Source organism: Doryrhamphus excisus, chromosome 19 (genome assembly GCF_030265055.1).
Source record: "Doryrhamphus excisus isolate RoL2022-K1 chromosome 19, RoL_Dexc_1.0, whole genome shotgun sequence".
NCBI lineage: Eukaryota > Metazoa > Chordata > Actinopteri > Syngnathiformes > Syngnathidae > Doryrhamphus > Doryrhamphus excisus.
The window spans coordinates 15,028,780-15,052,569 of NC_080484.1; the positions used below are offsets into that span (position 1 = coordinate 15,028,780).

General features: G+C 41.1%; 2 protein-coding genes across 3 annotated transcripts in view; both read left to right on the forward strand.

Annotated features, from left to right (window-relative positions):
* Positions 1-211: 211 nt before the first annotated feature.
* Positions 212-5,502, forward strand: LOC131106922 (uncharacterized). Of its 2 annotated transcripts, none has more exons than XM_058056469.1 (9): positions 212-379; positions 1,719-1,848; positions 1,930-1,986; positions 2,062-2,106; positions 2,180-2,269; positions 4,541-4,600; positions 4,670-4,709; positions 4,771-4,881; positions 4,957-5,502. In XM_058056469.1, exons 1-9 carry the CDS (start codon positions 366-368, stop codon positions 5,250-5,252), a joined length of 843 nt encoding a protein of 280 aa, XP_057912452.1. In that variant the 5' UTR covers positions 212-365; the 3' UTR covers positions 5,253-5,502. The 2 variants fall into 2 exon arrangements, with proteins under 2 accessions (XP_057912452.1, XP_057912453.1); XM_058056470.1 differs by having other exon boundaries at positions 1,942-1,986.
* A 1,657-nt stretch (positions 5,503-7,159) lies between these two features.
* dicer1 (dicer 1, ribonuclease type III) overlaps positions 7,160-23,790 on the forward strand; it is a 30,303-nt gene continuing 13,672 nt past the window's right edge. Inside the window, exons 1-17 of the mRNA XM_058056468.1 lie at positions 7,160-7,723; positions 9,523-9,560; positions 10,617-10,684; positions 10,779-10,980; positions 11,761-11,923; positions 12,040-12,170; positions 13,040-13,174; positions 14,292-14,452; positions 14,533-14,701; positions 16,059-16,531; positions 17,267-17,399; positions 18,064-18,306; positions 19,885-20,039; positions 20,103-20,235; positions 21,322-21,397; positions 21,471-21,610; positions 21,674-21,853. Coding sequence (XP_057912451.1) covers positions 10,867-10,980; positions 11,761-11,923; positions 12,040-12,170; positions 13,040-13,174; positions 14,292-14,452; positions 14,533-14,701; positions 16,059-16,531; positions 17,267-17,399; positions 18,064-18,306; positions 19,885-20,039; positions 20,103-20,235; positions 21,322-21,397; positions 21,471-21,610; positions 21,674-21,853 — 2,406 coding nt within the window. The 5' untranslated portion in view covers positions 7,160-7,723; positions 9,523-9,560; positions 10,617-10,684; positions 10,779-10,866. The remainder of the gene's footprint in view (positions 7,724-9,522; positions 9,561-10,616; positions 10,685-10,778; positions 10,981-11,760; positions 11,924-12,039; positions 12,171-13,039; positions 13,175-14,291; positions 14,453-14,532; positions 14,702-16,058; positions 16,532-17,266; positions 17,400-18,063; positions 18,307-19,884; positions 20,040-20,102; positions 20,236-21,321; positions 21,398-21,470; positions 21,611-21,673; positions 21,854-23,790) is intronic.

Consider the following 23,790-nt stretch of genomic DNA (forward strand, 5'->3'; position numbering starts at 1 on the left):
ATATTGGCTCATTTGGTTATGTAAGGTACATCAACATACATTGTACGTACAAATAATCCTCAATACATTTGAAAATAAATAGATGTTTTGCATTTTTGTAGTGGGTAGATCATTTTGACTCGGTCATTTTAAAAGTAGCTCGCATGCTGAAAAAGTGTGAGCACCCCTCGTCTACTCCTTCCCACACCGATTTGGCTTGTTTGTGTCTTTTTTTGCCATTGGACCTTGAACTCTTGGACAGGCTGCCCTCTGTTCCGTAGAGTGACCGGACAACTTCGACAATATAATCAACCAAAGATACGACTCGATATCTGTGGACAATCTTTATTGATAGAAATCATTTCCAGACCAGGGACACGGCAGATATGGGAGCTAACTGGTAAGTAAGAACTATGAGTGCTGGTAAAAAAAATATTGATGTCAGGACATGGCTCAGTGCACTGCAAATATTTTAATTATTATTTTTATTATTTTTTTAATTATTATTTAATTATTATTTTATTATTGTTATTATTATTATTATTATTAGTCGTAGTAGTAGTATTTTTTATTATTATTATAAATTATTTTCTATATCTAGAAATAAGCAGGACCCAAGTCCTACATTAATTATTTTTATATCTAATAATAATAATAATAATAATAATAATAATAATAATAATAATAATAATAATAATAATAATGCATTTTATTTCAAAGCCCCTTTCAGGACACCCAAGATGGCTGTACAGAAGATATAAAAACATAAATATAAAATACAAGATAAAAGAGAACAAACAATGAATAAGAACATACAATAAATAAGGGGGGGGGCATGTGACGCAGTTAGAGAGAGTAAGCTAGTTTGAACAGATGAGTTTTGAGTTTGAGGGGGTTCTGGTGATGATCCGGGCAGCAGAGTTCTGAACCAGTTGTGAACCAGGAGGTGAGGGAGGGGGGGTGGGGGGGTGAGAGTCTAAAATTCCATGGACAGAAATTCTGTCCATGAAATTTTGTGATGAACAGAATTGGTAACAAAGGGCAGCCTTGGAGGAGGCCAACGTTCACCAGAAACAGGCTGGACTTCCTGCTGGCAAGGCCAACCAGGCTTCTGTTCTGGTTCTACAAGGACCCAATGGCATGTAGTAGCGCGACACCAATCCCGTACTCCTGGAGCACCCCCCCCCCCCCCCCCCTCAAAGTCAACAAAGCACATGTAGACCGATTGGGCAAACTCCCATGTACCAACCAGCACCCTCGTGACGGTGTAGAACTGCTCCAGTGTTCCACGACTGGGACGAAAACCACATTGGACCTTTTGTCCACGGTCGTACCATTTTATAGAATAGACTTTCGAAAGGAGGGTGAGGAGTGTAGTCCCCCTATAGTTGGAACACACCCTACGGTCTCCCTTCTTGAAGACCACCACCCTGGTCTGCCAATCCAGAGGAACTGTTCCCAACTTCAATGCAATGTTGAAGAGACGTGAAAATATGTATTTTCAGCATAAAAGCTACCAATAAAGGGTGAAATATTAGTAAAGGGACTTATGATGCTTGTTTTCAGCAATTTGTATTGAGTTGTGGAGTCCTATAGAGCAGCTACACAAGATAACCCGCACAAAGCTTTCTAGATCTTCCAAACTCTGCACCTATCCCTGCAATATTTCTATCGACTTCCTGCTTCCGATCCAAACCATCGCTTTAATTTACTCCAACCCTCCATCTCCATTCTCCCAGGAGAACTTGCAACATGCCGGGCAAGAAGCCACCAACGGCGGGCACCATCTTCTCCACCTTCATCTTTGGACTCATCTTCATCGCCGTGGTACCGGGGCCGACTAACGGTGCAGAAGAAAACATCCCCCAGGTAAAAACACTAGAATGCTTTACTGAATATACATGTACAGGACATACTACAACAATATTACCACAAGTATTACCACAACAGGCCCTCCTGCAGATACTCGCGGACCAGCCAGCCACAGACACTGTAAACACCAACCAGGTAAAAACACACTAAGGTACTTTATTTGTATACACGGATATACAGTAGTACTACCCGCTGCACGTTCTCACGCAGGCTACGGAGGCACGCCTGCTGGACAACGTAGCATCACAACTGAAGGTAAAAACACACTTGATTACTTGGGGTGCATACGCAGACAGGAAGTACTGCAGTATTACCCTCAACATTGCAGAGTCTGGAAGCGCGTGTACAAGCTCAGGAAGTACTCATGTTGGACAAGCTGCACAAGCTGGAGCGGGATATGGAAGAAGCGAAACTGAAGGTAAAAAAAAACAAAACACGGATACTTCATTTGCATACACAGAGCTGCTGGAGTAGGCTCCAGCTTGGCCTTGACCCTTACCAGAATACAATGTCATTCTTGTAACTCCAACTCTAGTAGTATCTAGTGCAGGGGTGGGCAAACTTTTTGATTGGCGGGCCACATTGATTTAACAAAATTGACGGGGGGCCAGGCGGCACGGCGGTCTGGTGGTTAGTGCACAAACCTCACAGCTAGGAGAGCAGGGTTCAATTCCCACCCTCGGCCATCTCTGTGTGGAGTTTGCATGTTCACCCCGTGCATGCGTGGGTTTTCTCCGGGTACTCCGGGTTTTCTTCCTCCCACATTCCAAAAACATGCTAGGTTAATTAGCCACTCCAAATTGTCCATAGGTATGAATGTGAGTGTGAATGGTTGTTTGTCTATATGTGCCCTGTGATTGGCTGGCCACCAGTCCAGGGTGTACCCCGCCTCTCGCCCGAAGACAGCTGGGATAGGCTCCAGCACCCCCCGTGACCCTCGTGAGGAAAAGCGGTAGAAAATGAATGAATGAATGACGGGGGGCCAGACTCGATATTTTACACGTAACAGTCCAGCTGGAATGATTGTATCTGTAAAAGTGTTATGCAATCTGCTATATGTGCACTTTGAGATCATTTATTTGATGTAAAGTGCGTTATAAATGTATCATAATAAATGTATTATTATTTATATTATTATTATTTATTATTCATTCATTCATTTTCTACCGCTTTTTCCTCACGAGGGTCGCGGGGGGTGCTGGAGCCTATCCCAGCTGTCTTCGGGCGTAAGGCACCCTGGACTGGTGGCCAGCCAATCACAGGGCACATATAGACAAACAACCATTCACACTCACATTCATACCTATGGACAATTTGGAGTGGCTAATTAACCTAGCATGTTTTTGGAATGTGGGAGGAAACCGGAGTACCCGGAGAAAACCCACGCATGCACGGGGAGAACATGCAAACTCCACACAGAGATGCCCGAGGGTGGGATTGAACCCTGGTCTTCTAGCTGTGAGGTCTGCGCGCTAACCCCTAGACCACCGTGCCGCCCATTATTTGTTATTATTTTATATTATTTTTATTATTATGATGATGTAAAGTGCGTTATAAATTTATAATAAGAAGAATACATTTAGTATTATTTTATATTATTTGTTATTATTATTTTATATTATTATTTATTATTATTATTATTATTATTATTATTATTATTATTATTATTATTATTATTATTATTATTATTATTATTATTATTATTATTATTATTATTATTATTATTATTATTATTATTATTATTATTATTATTATTATTATTATTATTATTATTATTATGTGCCTGTGTCCCTTTTTTCAGGAGCACTTAGTAAACAACAGACCGCATCAAATAGTGTTATGCAATCTGCTATATGTGCACTTTGAGATCATTTATTTGATGTAAAGTGCATTATAAATGTATCATAATAAATGTATTATTATTTATATTATTATTATTTATTATTATTAATTGTATTATTATTATTATTATATGCTTGTGTCCCTTTTTTCAGGAGCACTTAGTAAATAACAGACCGCATCAAATAACAAAATTATTGTATCTGTAAAAGTGTTATGCAATCTGCTATATGTGCACTTTAAGATAATTTATTTGATGTAAAGTACATTATAAATTTATAATAATTAGAATAAATGTATTATTATTTGATATTATTTGTTATTATTTTATATTATTTTATTATTATGATGATGTAAAGTGCGTTATAAATTTATAATAAGAATAATAAATTTAGTATTATTTTATATTATTTGTTATTATTATTTGATATTATTATTATTTGTTATTATTATTATTATTATTATGTGCCTGTGTCCCTTTTTTCAGGAGCACTTAGTAAACAACAGACTGCATCAAATAACAAAATTATTGTATCTGTAAAAGTATTATGCAATCTGCTATATGTGCACTTTGAGATCATTTATTTGATGTAAAGTGCATTATAAATTTATAATAATAAGAATACATTTATTATTTAATATTATTATTATTATTATTATTATTATGTGCTTGTGTCCCTTTTTTCACTTTTTCAAACACTTGGCGCGCCGGATGTGGCCCCCGGGCCGTAGTTTGCCCACCCCTGATCTAGTGTATGTATAGTAGTAGTGATGTAGGAGACAGAATGACCCGAGTAAGCACGGTACTAGTGGTGTACTACAGTATTACCCACAACATGTACTCCTGCAGGCCCTGGAAGCACGTATAGTGGACAAGCTGGACAAGGACGCCACAGAAGCAAAACATCAGGTAAAAACACACCTGGATACTTCATGTGAATACAATACTACAGTATTGACAAATACATGTACTTAATAGGCGCTGAAAGGACGCGTGGATCAGCTGTATGAAGTAGCCGGTAAGGTCATTGGGGTGTTGACCTGTGACCTATGACCTGACACGCCATGTTCATTCTGCAGGAAAACGTAAGGTAGCGTTCTCAGCATCACGAGGTGACATCAAAAAAGATGACAAGTTGGTCTTCGGCAACGTGTACGCCAACACGGGTGGCGCCTACGACAGCAGCACAGGTAGGATGTCACCTCAGGAGTCAGCACTACTGGGGGTGGGGGCGCTAACAAAGATGCGACTGTCCCCCCTTGCAGGTGTCTTCACAGCCCCCTGCAAGGGGGTCTACTTCTTCACCTTGACCTACCACAAAAAAGATGGCAACATAGATGTTGGCATGTATAGGAAGATGGGCACCCAGGAGAGCAAGTGGATTATGGGGGTGATAAACTACGTCTACAACAACCACCACAGTGGCACCAGCAGCAGGATCGTAGAACTGGAGCAGGGAGAAAGCGTATTTGTCAAGCCTTACGGCGACCATGACATGGAGACAACTCCTAATCTGTTCGGATATACCGTTTTCAGCGGCTTCCTCATTGATCCCATGTAGAGTCGAAAGTGGGGGGCATCCATCCGCCATATTATCGATACCCGGCAGGGCTGTCACCGTTGCTTTTAATAACGATATTTGATTCAAGGATGATGTTTGTTCATTGACAACAGTACCATGGGAAATGATTCAGTAACTTTGTAGCCAAAAATCATCTTTAAATGATTTTTCGGTTGAATAAATGAATAATGAGTCTACTGTAAAAAAAAAACAAGCAAACAACAATGAATGGCGCATCTTCATTCATTCATTCATTTTCTACCGCTTTTTCCTGCTGGAGCCTATCCCAGCTGTCATCGGGCGAGAGGCAGGGTACACTCTATAGCAGGGGTCGGGAACCTTTTTGGCTATGAGAGCCATGAAGGCCAGATATTTTAAAATGTGTATCAGTGAGAGCCATATACATTTTGAATACAATAAAATGTGTGCATTTTTATGTAAGACCAACAGTTTTAGATATAATGGGCTCTAATTATGTAGACCAGACACACTACCCCACGCCAATGGGGTGTGGCCAGCACACTTTCGTGAGCAGCGCAGTGTCTAATAATAAATCAAATACTTGCTGCCATTAATACAACTTCTGCTGCTGCATGGTTTTGAACCGTATTCAGTACACGTATTTCATTCTTTTGGCCATCTTCATCAGAAGGCTTGGTTCTGCAGCTTTAGCTATTTGACTAAAGGAGGAAGGTTTACATTTACATGTTTTTTTGACATCTCAATGACCGAGGTAGACTTACAGCATTACCCAGTAATAATCAAGTTTTGGTGTTTGACCTGGAAAATATCATCAGGAAAGATAGATATGGTTGGCCGTATTGCAGCAGAATATAGATGGACGAATTAAAATGCATAAGAAAGTTGTTGATTTTGAATATTATTTTCAACAGTCATTTCGGTGATGGTTTACTTTAAAATGTTAGCAAAAATACGTTTTTATTGTGGTAAGAAATGCTTGAGAGCCAGATACAGTCATCAAAAGAGCCCTACCTGGCTCCCGAGCCATAGGTTCCCTACCTCTGCTCTATAGACTGGTGGCCAGCCAATCACAGGGCACATATAGACAAACAACCATTCACACTCACATTCATACCTATGGACAATTTGGAGTGGCTAATTAACCTAGCATGTTTTTGGAATGTGGGAGGAAACCGGAATTCCCACGCATGCACGTGAAAACAACTCCACACAGAGATGGCCGAGGGTGGACTCGAACCCTGGTCCTCCTAGCTCGACCGCCATGCCGCCCATGGTGCATCTTATATGACTCAAGTGCCACCAGCGCGAATTAAGAATAAGGTTGAATTGTTTGATACCAAATGATCTGTCCATGCCCAAATCCTAGATCAGGGGTCTCAAACTCAATTTACCTGGGGGCCACTGGAGCTAGGGTCTGGGCAAGGCTGGGCCGCATCAGGTTTTAAAAAAAAAACAAAAAAACGCATTTATTAAAAACAGAAAAATATACAAACTTTTTCAGTACTTTGGTTCCGAAAGCTCTGATAAAACATTCCACTGTTCTCAAATATCTTAATTTTAATTTTTCTACACAAAATAAAATGAAAAATGAATAAACAAATCAAGAATAAAGAAAATCAATCAGTAATAAATAAATATAATAATAATAATAATAAAAAGGCAAATAATCAAAACTTAAGAAACCACATATAGTTGGTGGGTAGACAAATGATTTTTTTCAGATTAAAATGAACAAAGCATTATTAGAGCCCTGTAGACATGACAAAACACGACTATAGTCACATGTATACTTTTTTTATTTACAACATGTTGCGCAACTGCAGGGTCTTGAGACACATGCTAACTCGCAAACTAGGGAGCTAGCGACCTAAACGGTAGCCTTCAAGTTATTTCCTTTCAACTTAAATAGCCAAAAACTTACCACTTCCACACGGATAGGGAGGATAACTATTAACAGTTATTTAACCTTTAACATGAACATGAATCAAAGGTAATAATTTTTTCTGGGTACATGATACCATACAGCATTCATATCAAACTTGCGCGGGCCGCACTAACATTAAACTTTCACATCTACGTTTACTATTTTGAGTGTAAAGGTGTCTATTGGGGTGTTTTATGTCTAGAGTTTATGTTAGAAAGTGTATTTAGAAGGTGGTAAACTGGTTTGATAATTTTCTTTTATGTCTACTATACCGGGTAATACGAGTGCATTTATGTTAATAAATGATATATGAATGAATATATAAACATCACAGCACGTGGCGTCTCAGGAGCACAGTGGTAAGATTTCCGAGTGACGGAAGTGACGCACATACTGCGCATGTGCAGAACCGATGGTGTTTCCGGTATGGCTCCTGCAGTGACAGTAGCTAAGGCCCAAGTCCGAGGAAGTCCTATCTCCGTGGGATAGAAGCCACGCAAAGTCTGCCATCACAGTGAATGAGAGACAAGCACTCGAAATAAAATATCGTCGACCAACGAAACAGGTAAGATGAGGTGCGCCTTCATTGGTTGCATTTAAATCACCCAGCAAGAGTTGCTAGCTAACAGAACCCAGCTAGCTGTTAGCTAGCCGTTACGGTGATTGTGCGTGGTGGATGTGCCTCAGTGTGCAAAATGTCTTGCTTTCTTGTACGTTTTCAGTTATTTTTTTATTAATTCGTTTTTTAAATTGTGTTATTGGGGTCTCTTGAGACGGTTTTTGTACGTTTTCTGCCGCCTGTCCAGGCAGAGAGGCAGTCAAGTCAGTCAGTGTGTCATCTACTCAAGTGGTTGATTTTGGACGATATCATCACGTTTTTGCAACATCATATATAACGTGCGTTAACCGCGTTAACGTCAATATCCATAATAGCTATAACTTGTCATGTTGCCAAGTTGAATCAGCACACGTCGAGCGTGTTTATTTATGGTAGATACGTTGTTGTTTACAATAATAATCAATGATTAATCAGCATCCTGTATCCTGTATTACAAAAAATGACTTGCACGGATTAGGTGGGGGCCCCATGAATTATGTACTCCAAAAAATTGTATAACCAAATGATTAATCTACAAAATGTAAGACAAAATAAACAGTATATATGAAATGATGAATGCGATTCCACTTTTTTTGATACATCTCCACAATGCTGAAGGGTTGTTTATCTTTGACAACCATGTCAACAAGATATACTAAGAATGTTGACACTGTGCGACAATACGGACATCTGCTCATTTGGCATCGATTAATGTAACAATTCAATTTTAAATTCAATTTCGATTCGACTAATTTGACCTATATAGCATTTAATGCTAATTTATCTCCATGAATAAAACCAATATATTTTATTAACAAGTGTAAAACTGAATTATATTGAACAATACAACAATAAAATGCACAATGGAGTCTTATAATAACATTTATTTATTCATTCATTTTCTACCGCTTTTCCTCATGAGGGTCGCGGGGGGTGCTGGAGCCTATCCCAACTGTCTTTGGGCGAGAGGCGGTGTACACCCTGGACTGGTCGCCAGCCAATCACAGGGCACATATAGACAAACAACCATTCACACTCACGTTCATACCTATGGACAATTTGGAGTCGCCAATTAACCTAGCATGTTTTTGGAATGTGGGAGGAAACTGGAGTACCCGCAGAAAACCCACGCATTCACAGGGAGAACATGCAAACTCCACACAGAGATGGCAGAGTGTGGAATTGAACCCTGGTCTCCTAGCTGTGAGGTCTGCGCGCTAACCACTCGTCCGCTGTGCCGCCCTTTCTTATAATAACAAACATAATAAATTAAACTTTTGTTCAATAAATAAAACTAACTATATATAACACAATCTGAATCCGAATGCTTATCATGAAGGAAGATGTAGTCACCCATGCCATTCCAACTGTATATGGAAGATACTTGTTATGACACTCTTATTGTGTTGACACAGGCATTGGGAAAATGGCGGGCGTATTTTGTCACTCAGAGGCTGCACGTTGGAAATGTACTTGTCATGGCTATCTGGGAACAATTAACCTGGATTGATTGCTGTATAGAACATCTTCCATTCTTTCATTTTTCGCTATGTGGCCTTCATTGGAAAACCTTGGGACAACCCAGGACCAGACAGGCTGTAAGCTTCTTCCCAAAATGGAGGTCAATGACAGAATCAGTGACTGTTATTGACAGTACTGAAGAGTACGCGGATATGGGTGGTTTTGTAGGATGTGGACAGTATGTCCAAAGTGCTTCCTTTGGAACATTACACTCCTAATTTAATTGTCGGATTTTGCTTTTGCAGAGCTGAACACCCTTATCCAAGCTTGAAGATGTGGAGAGGTAAGATCTGTCCTTATCACATTAGACCCCTTTGTTCTTCTAGGTGTTGCACCCTTCCATTTGCCATATCCAGTAGTGGTGTGTCGGTCATGAACCATTTTCAATCATAAAAGCGGCTAAATGAAGTAAAATACAAATATATGTCATATATGTATATATATATATATGTGTGTATCCATGTCAATTGTGGCCCGTATGAGTCCGTGAGGAACAGGCAGCTTTTTATTCATCATGAGCTAAGAAAACACTCACGCTGAGCTTGTCAATCCATTGGAAATTGCAGGAGCTCATTACTCAATTTACTCAGTTAAGAGTCTGATGCACTGTGTCACTTTACAAAGAATGCTAAACTCATCACACAGCAACTTCACACTCAAAAAAAGCTAGGAACCGCCTTGCCTCTGAACAAAGCATTCCAATGGAGGACATGCGGCAAATAGATGGAAGGTGCTGCAGTGCTCCCTCTTTCCACCAGAAGAGCCCAGAGGGAGGCTGACATCATTGCAGCTCCCTGGGAGGCACCATTGGATGCTTTGCTTATACACAATGCACTATATATATATACAATACACTTTAAAAAAAAAAAAATATATATATATATTTATTTTATGTCAGATGTTTGCATGTGTATATTCTAGCTACCTTTTAAGTGTTAAGTTGCTGTGTGATGGTTTCAAAATTGGGTTGGGAGCTATGGTCCGTAGCATGTCTCAGGATATTTTGGGGTTGTATCACAATATAACGATGTCATTAAATTGGCTACAAGGCAGGGGCCTCAAACTAGTGTCTTGTGGGCCACATTTGGCCCGCGGGCCGCGCATTTGAGACCCCTGTGTTACATTGTTGTGAACATTTCTACCTGTATATCTAAATTATCGCTCAGTCCTATTTGAAAATAACGTTGACAATAATGACAGGTTCTGAAAGTGTGGCGTTTTCATAGGGCGGCATAGTTTGCACCCGGTAACGGGCCCATGCCTAAATTATATTCCTCGTGGTCTTCAGTTTGACTTGCTGAAGGCTGCAGTGCTCCAGTTCTAAACAGTTCTTTTGCAGGGAAGCCTGCGGCGTTCTATTGACAGATTTCATCATGAAGTTTCTCCACAGCTGCACAATTACTACTGGTGAGTCCATTTAGCTGGATGATACCATGTTATCTGGTGGCGTCTATCACGTCCTGGTGTGTGGAGTCACGCTGTGTCCTCATCCCCTTCACAGGGACCTGGTGAAGGACACCATGGTTTGAAGGGAAAGAAAGTGGACGACGGGAGGAGCTCTGCCCACTCATCTCCACCTCTTTCAAAGCATGGCAGGACTGCAGCTGGTCACCCCGGCCACGTCTCCCATGGGGCCCTTTTTTGGACTTCCTTGGCAACAGGAGGCCATCCACGATGACATTTATACACCTAGAAAATATCAGGCAAGTACTTGCAGTACGATAGAGATATGGATCTGATATCAGCGGGAATAATACATACTTTTAGGGGTTATTTTGGAGTGGGAAATGGAAGGAAAGACTGGAAGTGATATTACTCACACAGAGATCAATAGTCAGCCTCGGTGGGTATGAGAAAACCTCACCCATCTGCTTTTTTCTGCATGTGCTGCATGTCGGCCGGTCATGATAAGGTATATATCCATGAATCAAACGATTAAAAAAAGATTATAATTATGAGCCCTGAATAAATATGTACATGTAGCCGTGCTTGTTTGTGCACCGACAGGCGGGTTTGTGTAGGCGGGGTTACGCATGTAAAACCCGTGTAATTAAAGTTTGTTACATTTGATAGGATGTACTGGCATTATTGTGCCGTATTAATAATGAAATGTGTCAAGCTAATGTGACTGAAGTGCACACATTTACATGATACTTGAGGACCATCTAGTGGTTTAAACGTGCATTACACGTCATAATAATAGATGGATAGACATCATTTATGGAGCAGTAAAATGTGTTGTGGTGACGCGAGGCTACGTTATTTTTATTTTTATTTTTATTTTTATTTTTATTTTTATTTTTATTTTTATTTTTATTTTTATTTTTATTTTTATTTTTATTTTTATTTTTATTTTTATTTTTATTTTTATTTTTATTTTTATTTTTATTTTTATTTTTATTTTTATTTTTATTTTTATTTTTATTTTTATTTTTATTTTTTTCCTGTGATGGCTAATTGCTATGCTGAACCTTCCTGTGCAGGTCGAACTTCTGGAAGCAGCTCTTGAGCATAATACTATCGTCTGCTTGAACACGGGCTCAGGGAAGACCTTCATTGCAGTTCTCCTAACAAAGGAGCTCTCCCACCAAATCCGTGGACAGTACCAAGGAAATGCGAAAAGAACTGTATTTCTCGTCAACTCAGGTACTTCTCAGAGTTCTAGTGCTGTTTGGGACATGTGCAGCGGTGCTCTAATCGTGTTTGATGCTCATAAAAAGACCCTGTACATTTAAGTGTGTCCTTATTTGTCCCCCATGCAGCCTTGTGTGTCGTTCAGCAAGCGGCTGCTGTCCGGACTCACTCTGACCTCCAGGTGGGAGAGTACACAGATTTACAGGAGACCTCAGCATGGGCGTGTCAACGGTGGAGGGAAGAAATCACCAACAACCAGGTGTGTGTGTGTACATGCACTGAGCCCATCACAACAAAAACAAACTACTACTTTTTTTTCACCGTCCTCATTGTAATGTAATCCAATGAGAAAAAGTCACCATTTTACAAGAATACGTTTATAAAACGGGCTGCACGGTGGCCAAGTGGTTAGCGCGCAGACCTCACAGCTAGGAGACCCGAGTTCAATCCCACCCTCGGCCATCTCTGTGTGGAGTTTGCATGTTCTTCCCGTGCATGTGTGGGTTTTCTCCGGGTACTCCTCCCACATTCCAAAAACATGCTAGGTTAATTAGCGACTCCAAATTGTCCATAGGTATGAATGTGAGTGTGAATGGTTGTTTGTCTATATGTGCCCTGTGATTGGCTGGCCACCAGTCCAGGGTGTACCCCGCCTCTCGCCCGAAGACAGTTGGGATAGGCTCCAACACCCCCCATTTGAGAGAGATGGGCCAGATGAAGCAGTTCTTCTAAATGTGGAGGGGGGTTCATCTTCAGGAATAAGGTTAAAGTTTCCGCTTCCATGGGGGTCTGGTTTATCGTGAGGATAAGCGGAAGAAAATGAATGAATGAATGTTTTTAAAACTGCTCTGATGAAAAAAACTATGGGAATAAAGTTAAAATATAATCAAATGAAAGATGAAAGTGGAACTTGTCTGACAAATGATTGCCGATACAGGAGCCCTCCCCTCAAAAAAAAAAAAAAAAAACCCTGCACAAGCACGTCACAGGCATCTCGTAACTGTTTTAATCTTGGAGGGAGTGGGGGGGCTCATGCAACTTGTTGTTTTTGTCCTCGTTTGTAATTTATTTATGTGACAACACATCCAACAGCTGTGCCAGTAACAGACCCGTGATCTACCTCCACAGGTGCTGGTGATGACCTGCCATATATTCTTACATGTGCTAAGGAGACGAATACTGCCATTGTCTAAAATCAACCTGGTGGTTTTTGATGACTGCCATCTTGCCATCACCGATCACCCCTACTGTGAGATCATGAAGGTCAGTGTCTTGTTCTTCACGTTGACTAATGATGGCAATTTCACTGAAAATTGTGTTAAAAAATGGTATGTAACAAAAAAGGGAAAATCATTTTACAAGATTAAAGTCAAAATACACACAGTACATTTACAAGAATAATGGCGTATAGTTGGAAATTAAAAAGAAACAGCAGAAATGGGGAAAACCCCTTTCATTATGCGCATATACATATAGCGGCAAACACGCGGCCCGCGGGCCATACGTGGCCCGCAGGACACTAGTTTGAGGCCCCCGCCTTGATATGAAAGTTTAATGTTAGTGCGGCCCGCGCAAGTTTGATATGGATGCTGTATGGTATCATGTACCCAGAAAAAATTATTACGTTTGATTAATGTTCATGTTAAAGGTTAAATAACTGTTAATAGTTATCCTCCCTATCCGTGTGGAAGTGGTAAGTTTTTGGCTATTTAAGTTGAAAGGAAATAACTTGAAGGCTACCGTTTAGGTCGCTAGCTCTCTAGTTTGCGAGTTAGCATGTGTCTCAAGACCCTGCAGTTGCGCAATATGTTGTAAATAAAAAGAGTATAAATGTGACTATAGTCGTGTTTTGTCATATCTACAGGGCTCTAATAATGCTTTGTTCATTTTAATCTGAAAAAAATCATTTGTCTACCCACCAACTATCCCACCAATCTTATTTTAGTAGCATCTAGTTGAAATATTCAAGATTTTTTTTTTTTTTTAAAAAGTAGTCTTTTGAGAAAAATAAAGTAGTCATTTTTGGGGAAAAAGTTGCAGATGATGAGAATAAAGTGTACAAATTGAGTGAGTCACATGACAAGTTAAGTAGTTGGAAGATTTGAAAAAGAAACAGCAGAAACGAAAAAAAAAAAAAACAGCAGCAACCTTGAGTCCCTAAAAAAAAAATACATAAATAAATAAAGGTCCTGACTTAATAACCATTGGGAAATGTGCCCCCCCCCCCCCCCCCGGTCCCCCCCTCCATCACTGTGATGAGTGTACGTAAACGTGTTGACCTAACCTTTCCTTCCGCTTCCAGCTTGTAACAACACAATGGGAATCTTGTCAAATTGCACTTGACTTGTTAATGACCTCGCTCTCGTTTGGCTTGGGGCAGCTTTTTGACGGCAGCGCGTGCAGTCCTCGAATCCTGGGTCTGACGGCCGCCATTCTGAACGGGAAGTGTGATCCGTCAGATCTTGAGCAGAAGATCCAGAATTTGGAGCAAGTCCTGAGGAGCAACGCTGAAACGGCCACAGATCTTGTAGTTCTTGACAGGTCCGAGTATACGACTCCAGCGTTTGTGGATCAGGGATTGAATTGACTATCAATGCATTTTTTTTTCTTCCTCCCTCCAGATATGCCTCCCAGCCAAGAGAAGTTGTCCTCGACTGTGGCTCCTACGTGGACAAGACCGGGCTGGCTTCTCGTCTACAAGCCGAGCTGGACGAAGCGCTCCTCTTCTTGAATGACTGCAATATATCTGTTGGAAGAGAAGACAGGGATCCGACGGCCATTTCTCGACAGGTCAGGAAAACGCCAGCAGGGTTGGTGATAAGTACAAGTAGGGTATGACCATATCATTAAATCTCGGTATCGGGCTGATACTGACACTTGGGGGGCATGATACTGGGCCTGATACCAGACAAACCATCTTATTATCACATACTATTTAATCATTAGCTTATTATCATGTACTATTTAATCAAAAGACCATTTTGTTTCCAGAAAATTTTCAGTTTATTACATGTATTATACAGTAAACCTTGGATATATCGGATTCAATTGTTCCCACTGGTTTTGTCCGATATAAGCGAAATCCGTTATATGCGTATACCGGAAAATGTCCGTTTTACGCATATATCCGATTTATATCCGGTATATGCGTAAATCGGATTTTATCCGTTATAAAAAGGCACTTCCTTGACTATGTTTCCAATGTACCTGGACGCGCAGGCAACGCTGCAAATGACGTCGTACAGCGGCTTGTCACGATTCGGCGAATCGGAGCGCCACGATGCGGCCATCCGATATATGCGAGGGAAATTTAATGGAAATGCATTGGAACGGGACTGGAGATTTTGTCCGAAATAGGCGAAATCCGTTATAAAAAATCCGATATATGCAATGAATTTTTATTGGAAATGCATTACAGAGGCACGGCGGTCTAGTGGTTAGCGCGCAGACCTCACAGCTAGGAGACCAGGGTTCAATCCCCACCCTCGGCCATCTCTGTGTGGAGTTTGCATGTTCTCCCCGTGCATGCGTGGGTTTTCTCCGGGTACTCCGGTTTTCCTCCCACATTCCAAAAAACATGCTAGGTTAATTAGCCACTCCAAATTGTCCATAGGTATGAATGTGAGTGTGAATGGTTGTTTGTCTATATGTGCCCTGTGATTGGCTGGCCACCAGTCCAGGGTGTACCCCGCCTCTCGCCCGAAGACAGCTGGGATAGGCTCCAGCACCCCCCGCGACCCTCGTGAGGAAAAAGCGGTAGAAAATGAATGAATGAATGAATGCATTACAGAAAAATCGGTTCTTTTTTATCTGTCCGTTGTGAGCGAATTTCCGATATATCCGTGTCCGATATATCCGAGGTTTACTGTATCTAAACAGTGTAAACACAATAATTGCAAAAATATTTCAACAATAATATTTTATCAACAGTCTTATCTTATCAATGTCTGACAATTAAAGTTCCATTAATCAAGTTTGGGTTTTTTGGTGACTGGAGAAGCACTAGGAATATTTATAGTTCGCTGTTCTCTGATTGGTTGTTTCACGGGCACGATACCAGAGCAGTGCGCTCTGAGTGGACAGCTACGGGGGCTGATACTGGACATGGTTAAACTCTATTTATTTATTTTTTTTGTGTCCTATACAGGTGTTAAGCGACTGCAGGGCGGTGCTGCAGGTTCTGGGGCCCTGGTGTGCGGACAAAGCAGCAGGCATCATGGTGCGCGAGCTCCAGAAGTACATCAAGCACGAAGTGGGGGAGCTCAACCGCAAGTTTCTGCTCTTCACCGACACGATTCTTCGGAAAGTGCACGCTCTGTGCGAGGAGCATTTCTCTCCTTCCTCCCTGGACCTCAAGTTTGTCACGCCAAAGGTTCTCCGTCTGCTGGAGATCCTGCACGAATACAAGCCCTTTGAACGGCAGCAGTTTGAGAGCGTGGAGTGGTACAACAACCGCAACCAGGACAACTACGTGTCTTGGAGTGACTCGGAGGACGACGAGGAGGACGAAGAGGTGGAGACCAAAGAGAGGCCGGAGGCCAACTTCCCGTCGCCGTTCACCAACATCCTGTGTGGAATTATCTTCGTGGAGAGGCGGTACACGGCAGTCGTCCTGAATCGGTAAGGTCATGCATGGTGGGGCTCGGGTTTCGTTGCTAGACGGGGGTGGAGGTTGATACCTTATACCTAGCAAGTGTCACATGGTGAAAAATAGAATATATACAGTCCTAGCTTGAGATACCAAATTCATTTATTCCGGAATAGCTTTTGTATCTTGGAATTTTTGAATAATGAGGCAAGATGTAGTCCACCCTCGGCCATATTTGTGTGGAGTTTGCATGTTCTCCCCGTGCATGCGTGGGTTTTCTCCGGTTTCCTCCCACATTCCAAAAACATGCTAGGTTAATTAGCCACTCCAAATTGTCAATAGGTATGAATGTGAGTGTGAATGGTTGTTTGTCTATATGTGTCCTGTGATTGGCTGGCCACCAGTCCAGGGTGTACCCTGCCTCTCGCCCCAAGACAGCTGGGATAGGCTCCAGCATACCCCCACCCTAATTAAATATTAAGTAATTAAATATAATATAATTCCAAATATTTGAGTATGGTATAATTAATATAAATAATTGTAATAATACACAAAAGTAGCGTATTCCTCCACTCAAGTTGCGTGTTTAGTGGCCAAAATTGATGGCGGCGCATACATAAGAACGACGCCTGTAGTTTAGTGTTTCCGTCCCGGTCACAGCAATCCTGAGCACCGCTGGTCACGTTTGGTAGCGAGCACTGTGACTAACAAAAGAGGAAGTGAAATAGGATGCATGTTTTGTGTGACATTCTATGTTTGGTCGTCAGGCTGATCAAAGAGGCGGGGAAGCAGGATCCGGAACTGGCGTACATCAGCAACAACTTCATCACCGGCCACAGCATTGGCAAGAACCAGCCACGGAACAAGCAGATGGAGGTGGAATTCAGGAAGCAAGAGGAGGTATGTGGACAGGTCTTCCAAACCCCGCCCCCCCCCCAAAAAAAAAATTTATTAAAAACAAAAAAATTTAAAAAACTTCACCTTGGTTCCAATTTTATACACTAAAAGCTCTGATAAAACATTCCACTGTTCTCAAATATCTTACTTTTTTCTACATATACAAAATAAAAAAAATATATAATATATATATATATATATAATATAAAAATATATATAATATAAAAATTTGTAATATAAAACAAAATAAAATGAAAAATAAATAAACAAATCAAGAATAAAGAAAATCAATCATTAATAAATAAATAAATAAAATAATAATAATAAAACGTCAAATAATAAAAACTTAAGAAACCTCAACGGTGGATTAAAATGTGCATCAGTGCCTCAGGAGGCGGAGTCAACTGGTGAAACTGGAGGGTTGGCGGTTCCATCCTCGTTCCCTGTCGATGTGTCCCTGGGAAGGAAGCCACTGCCCCCCCCCCCCCAACCCATGAATGTACATATGTAGATTACCGCCAGCAGCGACTGGATAATGGCTCTGCTTCATTGTGGGGTGCCTTGAAACGGTCTATATAAATCTAATTGTTGTTATTAGAATACTCGAAACGGTGTCCGTGTCCCCCAAATGACTTGCCTTTACAGACTTTCCATGCTTGTCTTGTAGGTTCTCCGCAAATTCCGGGCCCATGAAACGAACCTGCTGATCGCCACCAGCATTGTGGAGGAAGGCGTGGACATTCCAAAGTGTAACCTGGTGGTCCGCTTCGACTTGCCGACAGAGTACAGGTCCTACGTCCAGTCCAAAGGCCGAGCCCGGGCCCCCGTCTCCAACTACATTATGTTGGCCGACAGCGACAAGACCAAAAGCTTTGAAGAAGATCTCACCACCTACAAGGCCATAGAGAAGGTTAGTTTGATGGTAGGGTAGTTGATGTCCACGACGCCTTTGATGGACTTTATGGACACCATATGCTAAGTCGTTGTAGCGATGACAGGGAAAAGTGCATCTCAGATGTATCCTACACTGGAGGTGAAAGGTCACATGATTAATAGCAACTTCACTCTTGACTTCTTGCCCCATTTTATCTCCTTTTGCCCCAAACATTTCCACTTCCTTCTTTACTAAAGTGACATCATTTTTTATTTCTTCTCATGATATTACAATGTTCTCTTCTCACATATTGGCAAATTTTACTCCAATTAATATTTGTAACTCTTCGGGCGAGAGGCGGGGTACACCCAGGACTGGTGGCCAGCCAATCACAGGGCACATATAGACAAACAACCATTCACACTCACATTCATACCTATGGACAATTTGGAGTGGCTAATTAACCTAGCATGTTATTGGAATGGGGGAGGAAACGAGTACCCGGAAAAAGAACATGCAAACTCCACACAGAGATGGCCGAGGGTGGAATCGAACCCTGGTCTCCTACCTGTGAGGTCTGCGCGCTAACCACTTGACCGCCGTGTCGCCTCTTTATTACCTTGAATTTTCAAAAATTTCCTCCACAACTTTTTTTTAACTTCAAATTTCTCTTCTCACAACATTATGACAATATTCCCATATTATAACAACATTTTCGCCAAATTCTAATTTTAAACTTTCCAAAATGTCTTTACTACAATGACATACTTCCTCATATAATGACAACTTTTTCCTCCTGCCATTTTTACTTTCCGCTTTAGTTTTACTTATTTTCTTGTTCAACGATAGTTTAGGAAAGTGCCGCTGCTGATGGCCCCCGGCCCCCATTGTACACCCCCCTACCCCGCTTTTAGCCTGGTCTTTCTTATTGTTCTTATTGTCTACTGGTAGAGCCTAAAATTGCAACTTTTTGTCTTTTAGATTGGATTGAATTGACTCTTTTCTTCAATGGGTGTGCTCTTATTCTCATAATTCTATAACAAATTGATGATTTTATTAGAATAAAGTCCAAATATATGAATATGGAGTCGAACAAGAACAAGAATCATGTATTGTACTGCCTCAAGTTGAAATATAAAAGCAAAAAGGGACTATTTTTGTCAAAGTTGTAATATCATGAGAAGCAGCAGCCAATCAAGTCATTAAAAATAAATGAGGTTGCACATTTTAGGAGAATAAAGTCATAGTTAAGAGAAGAAAATTGCCAAGAATAAAGGCAAAATATGCAAGTCAATGGAATTTTTTTACATTTGTAATATGAGTAAAGGACACAAGTAAAGGACACAAGAAAATAAAGTTGTCATTTTTGCGAAACAAAAGTTTTAAAACGGGAATTAAGTCATTCATTAGGATGATAAATTTGACAAGACCAAAGGAAAAAGTTATCGTTTGTTCATTTTCTACCGCTTCTCCTCACAAGGGTCATGATAATACGCAAGAGAAAAGAAAAATAACATTTCCTCCGATGAAACAAGTTGATATTCTTCACGTTCAACCACATGACAAAGCTGAGATGCACTTATTTCCTGTGGCCGTTGTCCTCCTTCTGAGCAGATCTTGAGGAACAAGTGCTCTAAATCCGCTGAGGTTGGCGAGTTTGAGGGAGAGCACGTGTTTGACGACGACAACATCCTCCCTCCGTACGTGCTTCGATCGGAGGACGGCGGTCCCCGGGTGACCATCAACACAGCCATCGGACACATCAACAGGTATCCACGTCGGTTCCAGCCTTTTTACTCGCTCTACGCTAACGTCTGACCCCTTGTGCTCAGGTACTGTGCTCGGCTGCCCAGCGACCCCTTCACACACTTGGCACCCAAGTGTAAGACCGTCGAGACGCCGGACGGACGATTCCAGTCCACGCTTTATTTGCCCATCAACTCGCCACTAAGAGTTCCTGTGAAGGTAAACCCATCCCAAACTAGACATGCTCCATGTTGGCTGTCAGGTATGCCCATATAACGCTCTTCTCCACCCTGTGGGATGCCTTCACCTTACGAAGCGTTGGCGTAACTACAGGACAAAAAAGGCTCACATCTCTCAACCAACTTCCATCCATTTTCTATGCCGCTTAGCCTCACTAGGGCGGGGGTATGCAGGAGCCTATCCCAGCTGACAAGAGGCGGGGTACACCTGGACGGGTGGCCAGCCAATCACAGGGCACATATAAACAAACAACCATTCCCACCTATGGACTACTTACCAAACATACACACATTAAAAAATAGTAATATATTTCATTATAATATAATATAATTAATTATAATTAATAAAATTATAATTTATTATAATAAATATAATTATATTAATTAATAATTATAATTATACTTATTACTTTACTTACCTATTATTACTTATTATTAATATATTATATTTTTTATAAAATATATATATAATAACAACATATAATAGATATATTTACTATTGTTATATTTAAGATTATAATATTTAATTAATTTAATTAATATTATATATATATATATAATATATTATATATATAATTCATTCATTCATTCATTTTCAACCAATTAAATAATATAATTATAATTAATTGTATTATATTATAATTAATTGTATTATATTATAATTAAATATATTAATATTTTTTATGTGTGTATGTTTGGTAAGTAGTCCATAGGTGGGAATGGTTGTTTGTCTAGATGTGCCCTGTGATTGGCTGGCCACCAGTCCAGGGTGTACCCCGCCTCTCGCCCGAAGACAGCTGGGATAGGCTCCAGCACCCCCCGCGACCCTCGTGAGGAAAAGCGGTAGAAAATGAATGAATGAATGAATTATAATTATGTTAATATTAATATATATAATATATATATATATATATATATATATATATATATATATCATATTATATATATTTACTATTATTATATTTAATATTATAATATTTAATTAATATTATATTATATATAATATATTATATTCATAATATTTAATATTATTATTAATATAATACTAATATTTGTCTCCTCACAGGGTCCAAAAATGAATTGTGGCCGGTTGGCGGAGAAAGCTGTAGCGCTATTATGCTGTGAGAAACTCCACAGAATAGGTATGCCGAGCCTCTTCCTGCTTCTTGTCAACACCGGTTGCTGCTTTCACGCCGCACTGTCATCCGCCACCAGGCGAGCTGGACGACCATTTGATGCCGGTGGGCAAGGAGACCGTCAAGTACGAGGAAGAGCTGGACCTTCACGACGAGGAGGAGACCAGCGTGCCCGGCCGGCCTGGCTCCACAAAGAGGCGGCAGTGCTATCCTAAAGCTGTAAGACCAGAGAAGGGTTTTGTCATGTCAGGCTGGAATGAACTTCTCTCTTCTCCACTGCAGATTCCCGAGTGTCTGCGGGACAGTTACGCCGTACCCGAGCATACTTACTACCTGTACGTGATCGGGATGGTCCTCACCACGCCGCTACCCGATGAGCTCAACTTCCGGCGAAGGAAGCTTTACCCGCCGGAGGACACCACCAGATGCTTCGGTATCCTGACGGCCAAGCCCATACCGCGGGTATGTTGGCATGGGACGCCTCTCGGCCTGAGTTTGCCTGTAGTCTCAGACCCTTTTTTCTGGGTGGCTTTACATTCTCTTACAGAAGCTAAACGTCCCAAAGACGTATTTGTACGTTTTTTTCCCCCAGCCCGAACAGCCAATCCCAAAGACATATTCGTAAGTTTTTTTTCCCATCCCGAACAGCCGATCCCAAAGACATATTTTTACGTTTTTTTCCCATCCCGAACAGCCGATCCCAAAGACATTTTTACATTTTTTTCCCAGCCCAAACAGCCGATCCCAAAGACGCATTTGTACGTTTTTTTCCCAGCCCGAACAGCCAATCCCAAAAGACGTATTTGTACTTTTTTTTTTCCCAGCCCGAACAGCCAATCCCAGAGACGTATTTGTACGTTTTTTTTCCCAGCCCGAACAGCCAATCCCAAAGACATTTTTACGTTTTTCTTCCCAGCCCAAACAGCCGATCCCAAAGACGTATTTGTACGTTTTTTTTTTCCCAGCCCGATCAGCCAATCCCAAAGACGCATTTGTACGTTTTTCTTCCCAGCCCGAACAACCAATCCCAAAGACATATTTTTACGTTTTTTTCCCAGCCCAAACAGCCAATCCCAAAGACGTATTTGTACGTTTTTTTCCCAGCCCAAACAGCCAATCCCAAAGACGCATTTGTACGTTTTTCTTCCCAGCCCGAACAACCGATCCCAAAGACGTATTTGTACGTTTTTTTTCCCAGCCCAAACAGCCAATCCCAAAGACATATTTTTACGTTTTTTTCCCAGCCCGAACAGCCAATCCCAAAGACGTATTTGTATGTTTTTTTCCCAGCCCGAACAACCGATCCCAAAGACATATTTGTACGTTTTTTTCCCCAACCCAAACAGCCAATCCCAAAGACGTATTTGTACGTTTTTTTCCCCAGCCCGAACAGCCAATCCCAAAGACGTATTTGTACGTTTTTTTCCCAGCCCGAACAGCCAATCCCAAAGACGTATTTGTACGTTTTTTTCCCAGCCCGAACATCCAATCCCAAAGACATATTTGTACGTTTTTTTTTCCCAGCCCGAACAGCCAATCCCAAAGACGTATTTGTACGTTTTTTTTCCCCCCAGCCCGAACAGCCGATCCCAAAGACATATTTGTACGTTTTTTTTCCCCAGCCCGAACAGCCAATCCCAAAGACGTATTTGTACGTTTTTTTCCCAGCCCGAACAACCAATCCCAAAGACGTATTTGTACGTTTTTTTTTCCCAGCCCGAACAGCCAATCCCAAAGACGTATTTGTACGTTTTTTTTTTCCCAGCCCGAACAGCCAATCCCAAAGACGCATTTGTACGTTTTTCTTCCCAGCCCGAACAACCGATCCCAAAGACATATTTGTACGTTTTTTTTCCCCAACCCAAACAGCCAATCCCAAAGACGTATTTGTACGTTTTTTTCCCAGCCCGAACAGCCAATCCCAAAGACGTACTTGTACGATTTTTTTTCCCAACCCGAACATCCAATCCCAAAGACATATTTGTACGTTTTTTTCCCAGCCCGAACAGCCAATCCCAAAGACGTATTTGTACGTTTTTTCCCAGCCCGAACAGCCAATCCCAAAGACATATTTGTACGTTTTTTTTCCCAGCCCGAACAGTCGATCCCAAGGACGTATTTGTACGTTTTTTTCCCAGCCCGAACAGCCAATCCCAAAGACGTATTTGTACGTTTTTTTTTTCCCAGCCCGAACAGCCAATCCCAAAGACGCATTTGTACGTTTTTCTTCCCAGCCCGAACAACCGATCCCAAAGACATATTTGTACGTTTTTTTTCCCCAACCCAAACAGCCAATCCCAAAGACGTATTTGTACGTTTTTTTCCCAGCCCGAACAGCCAATCCCAAAGACGTACTTGTACGATTTTTTTTCCCAACCCGAACATCCAATCCCAAAGAC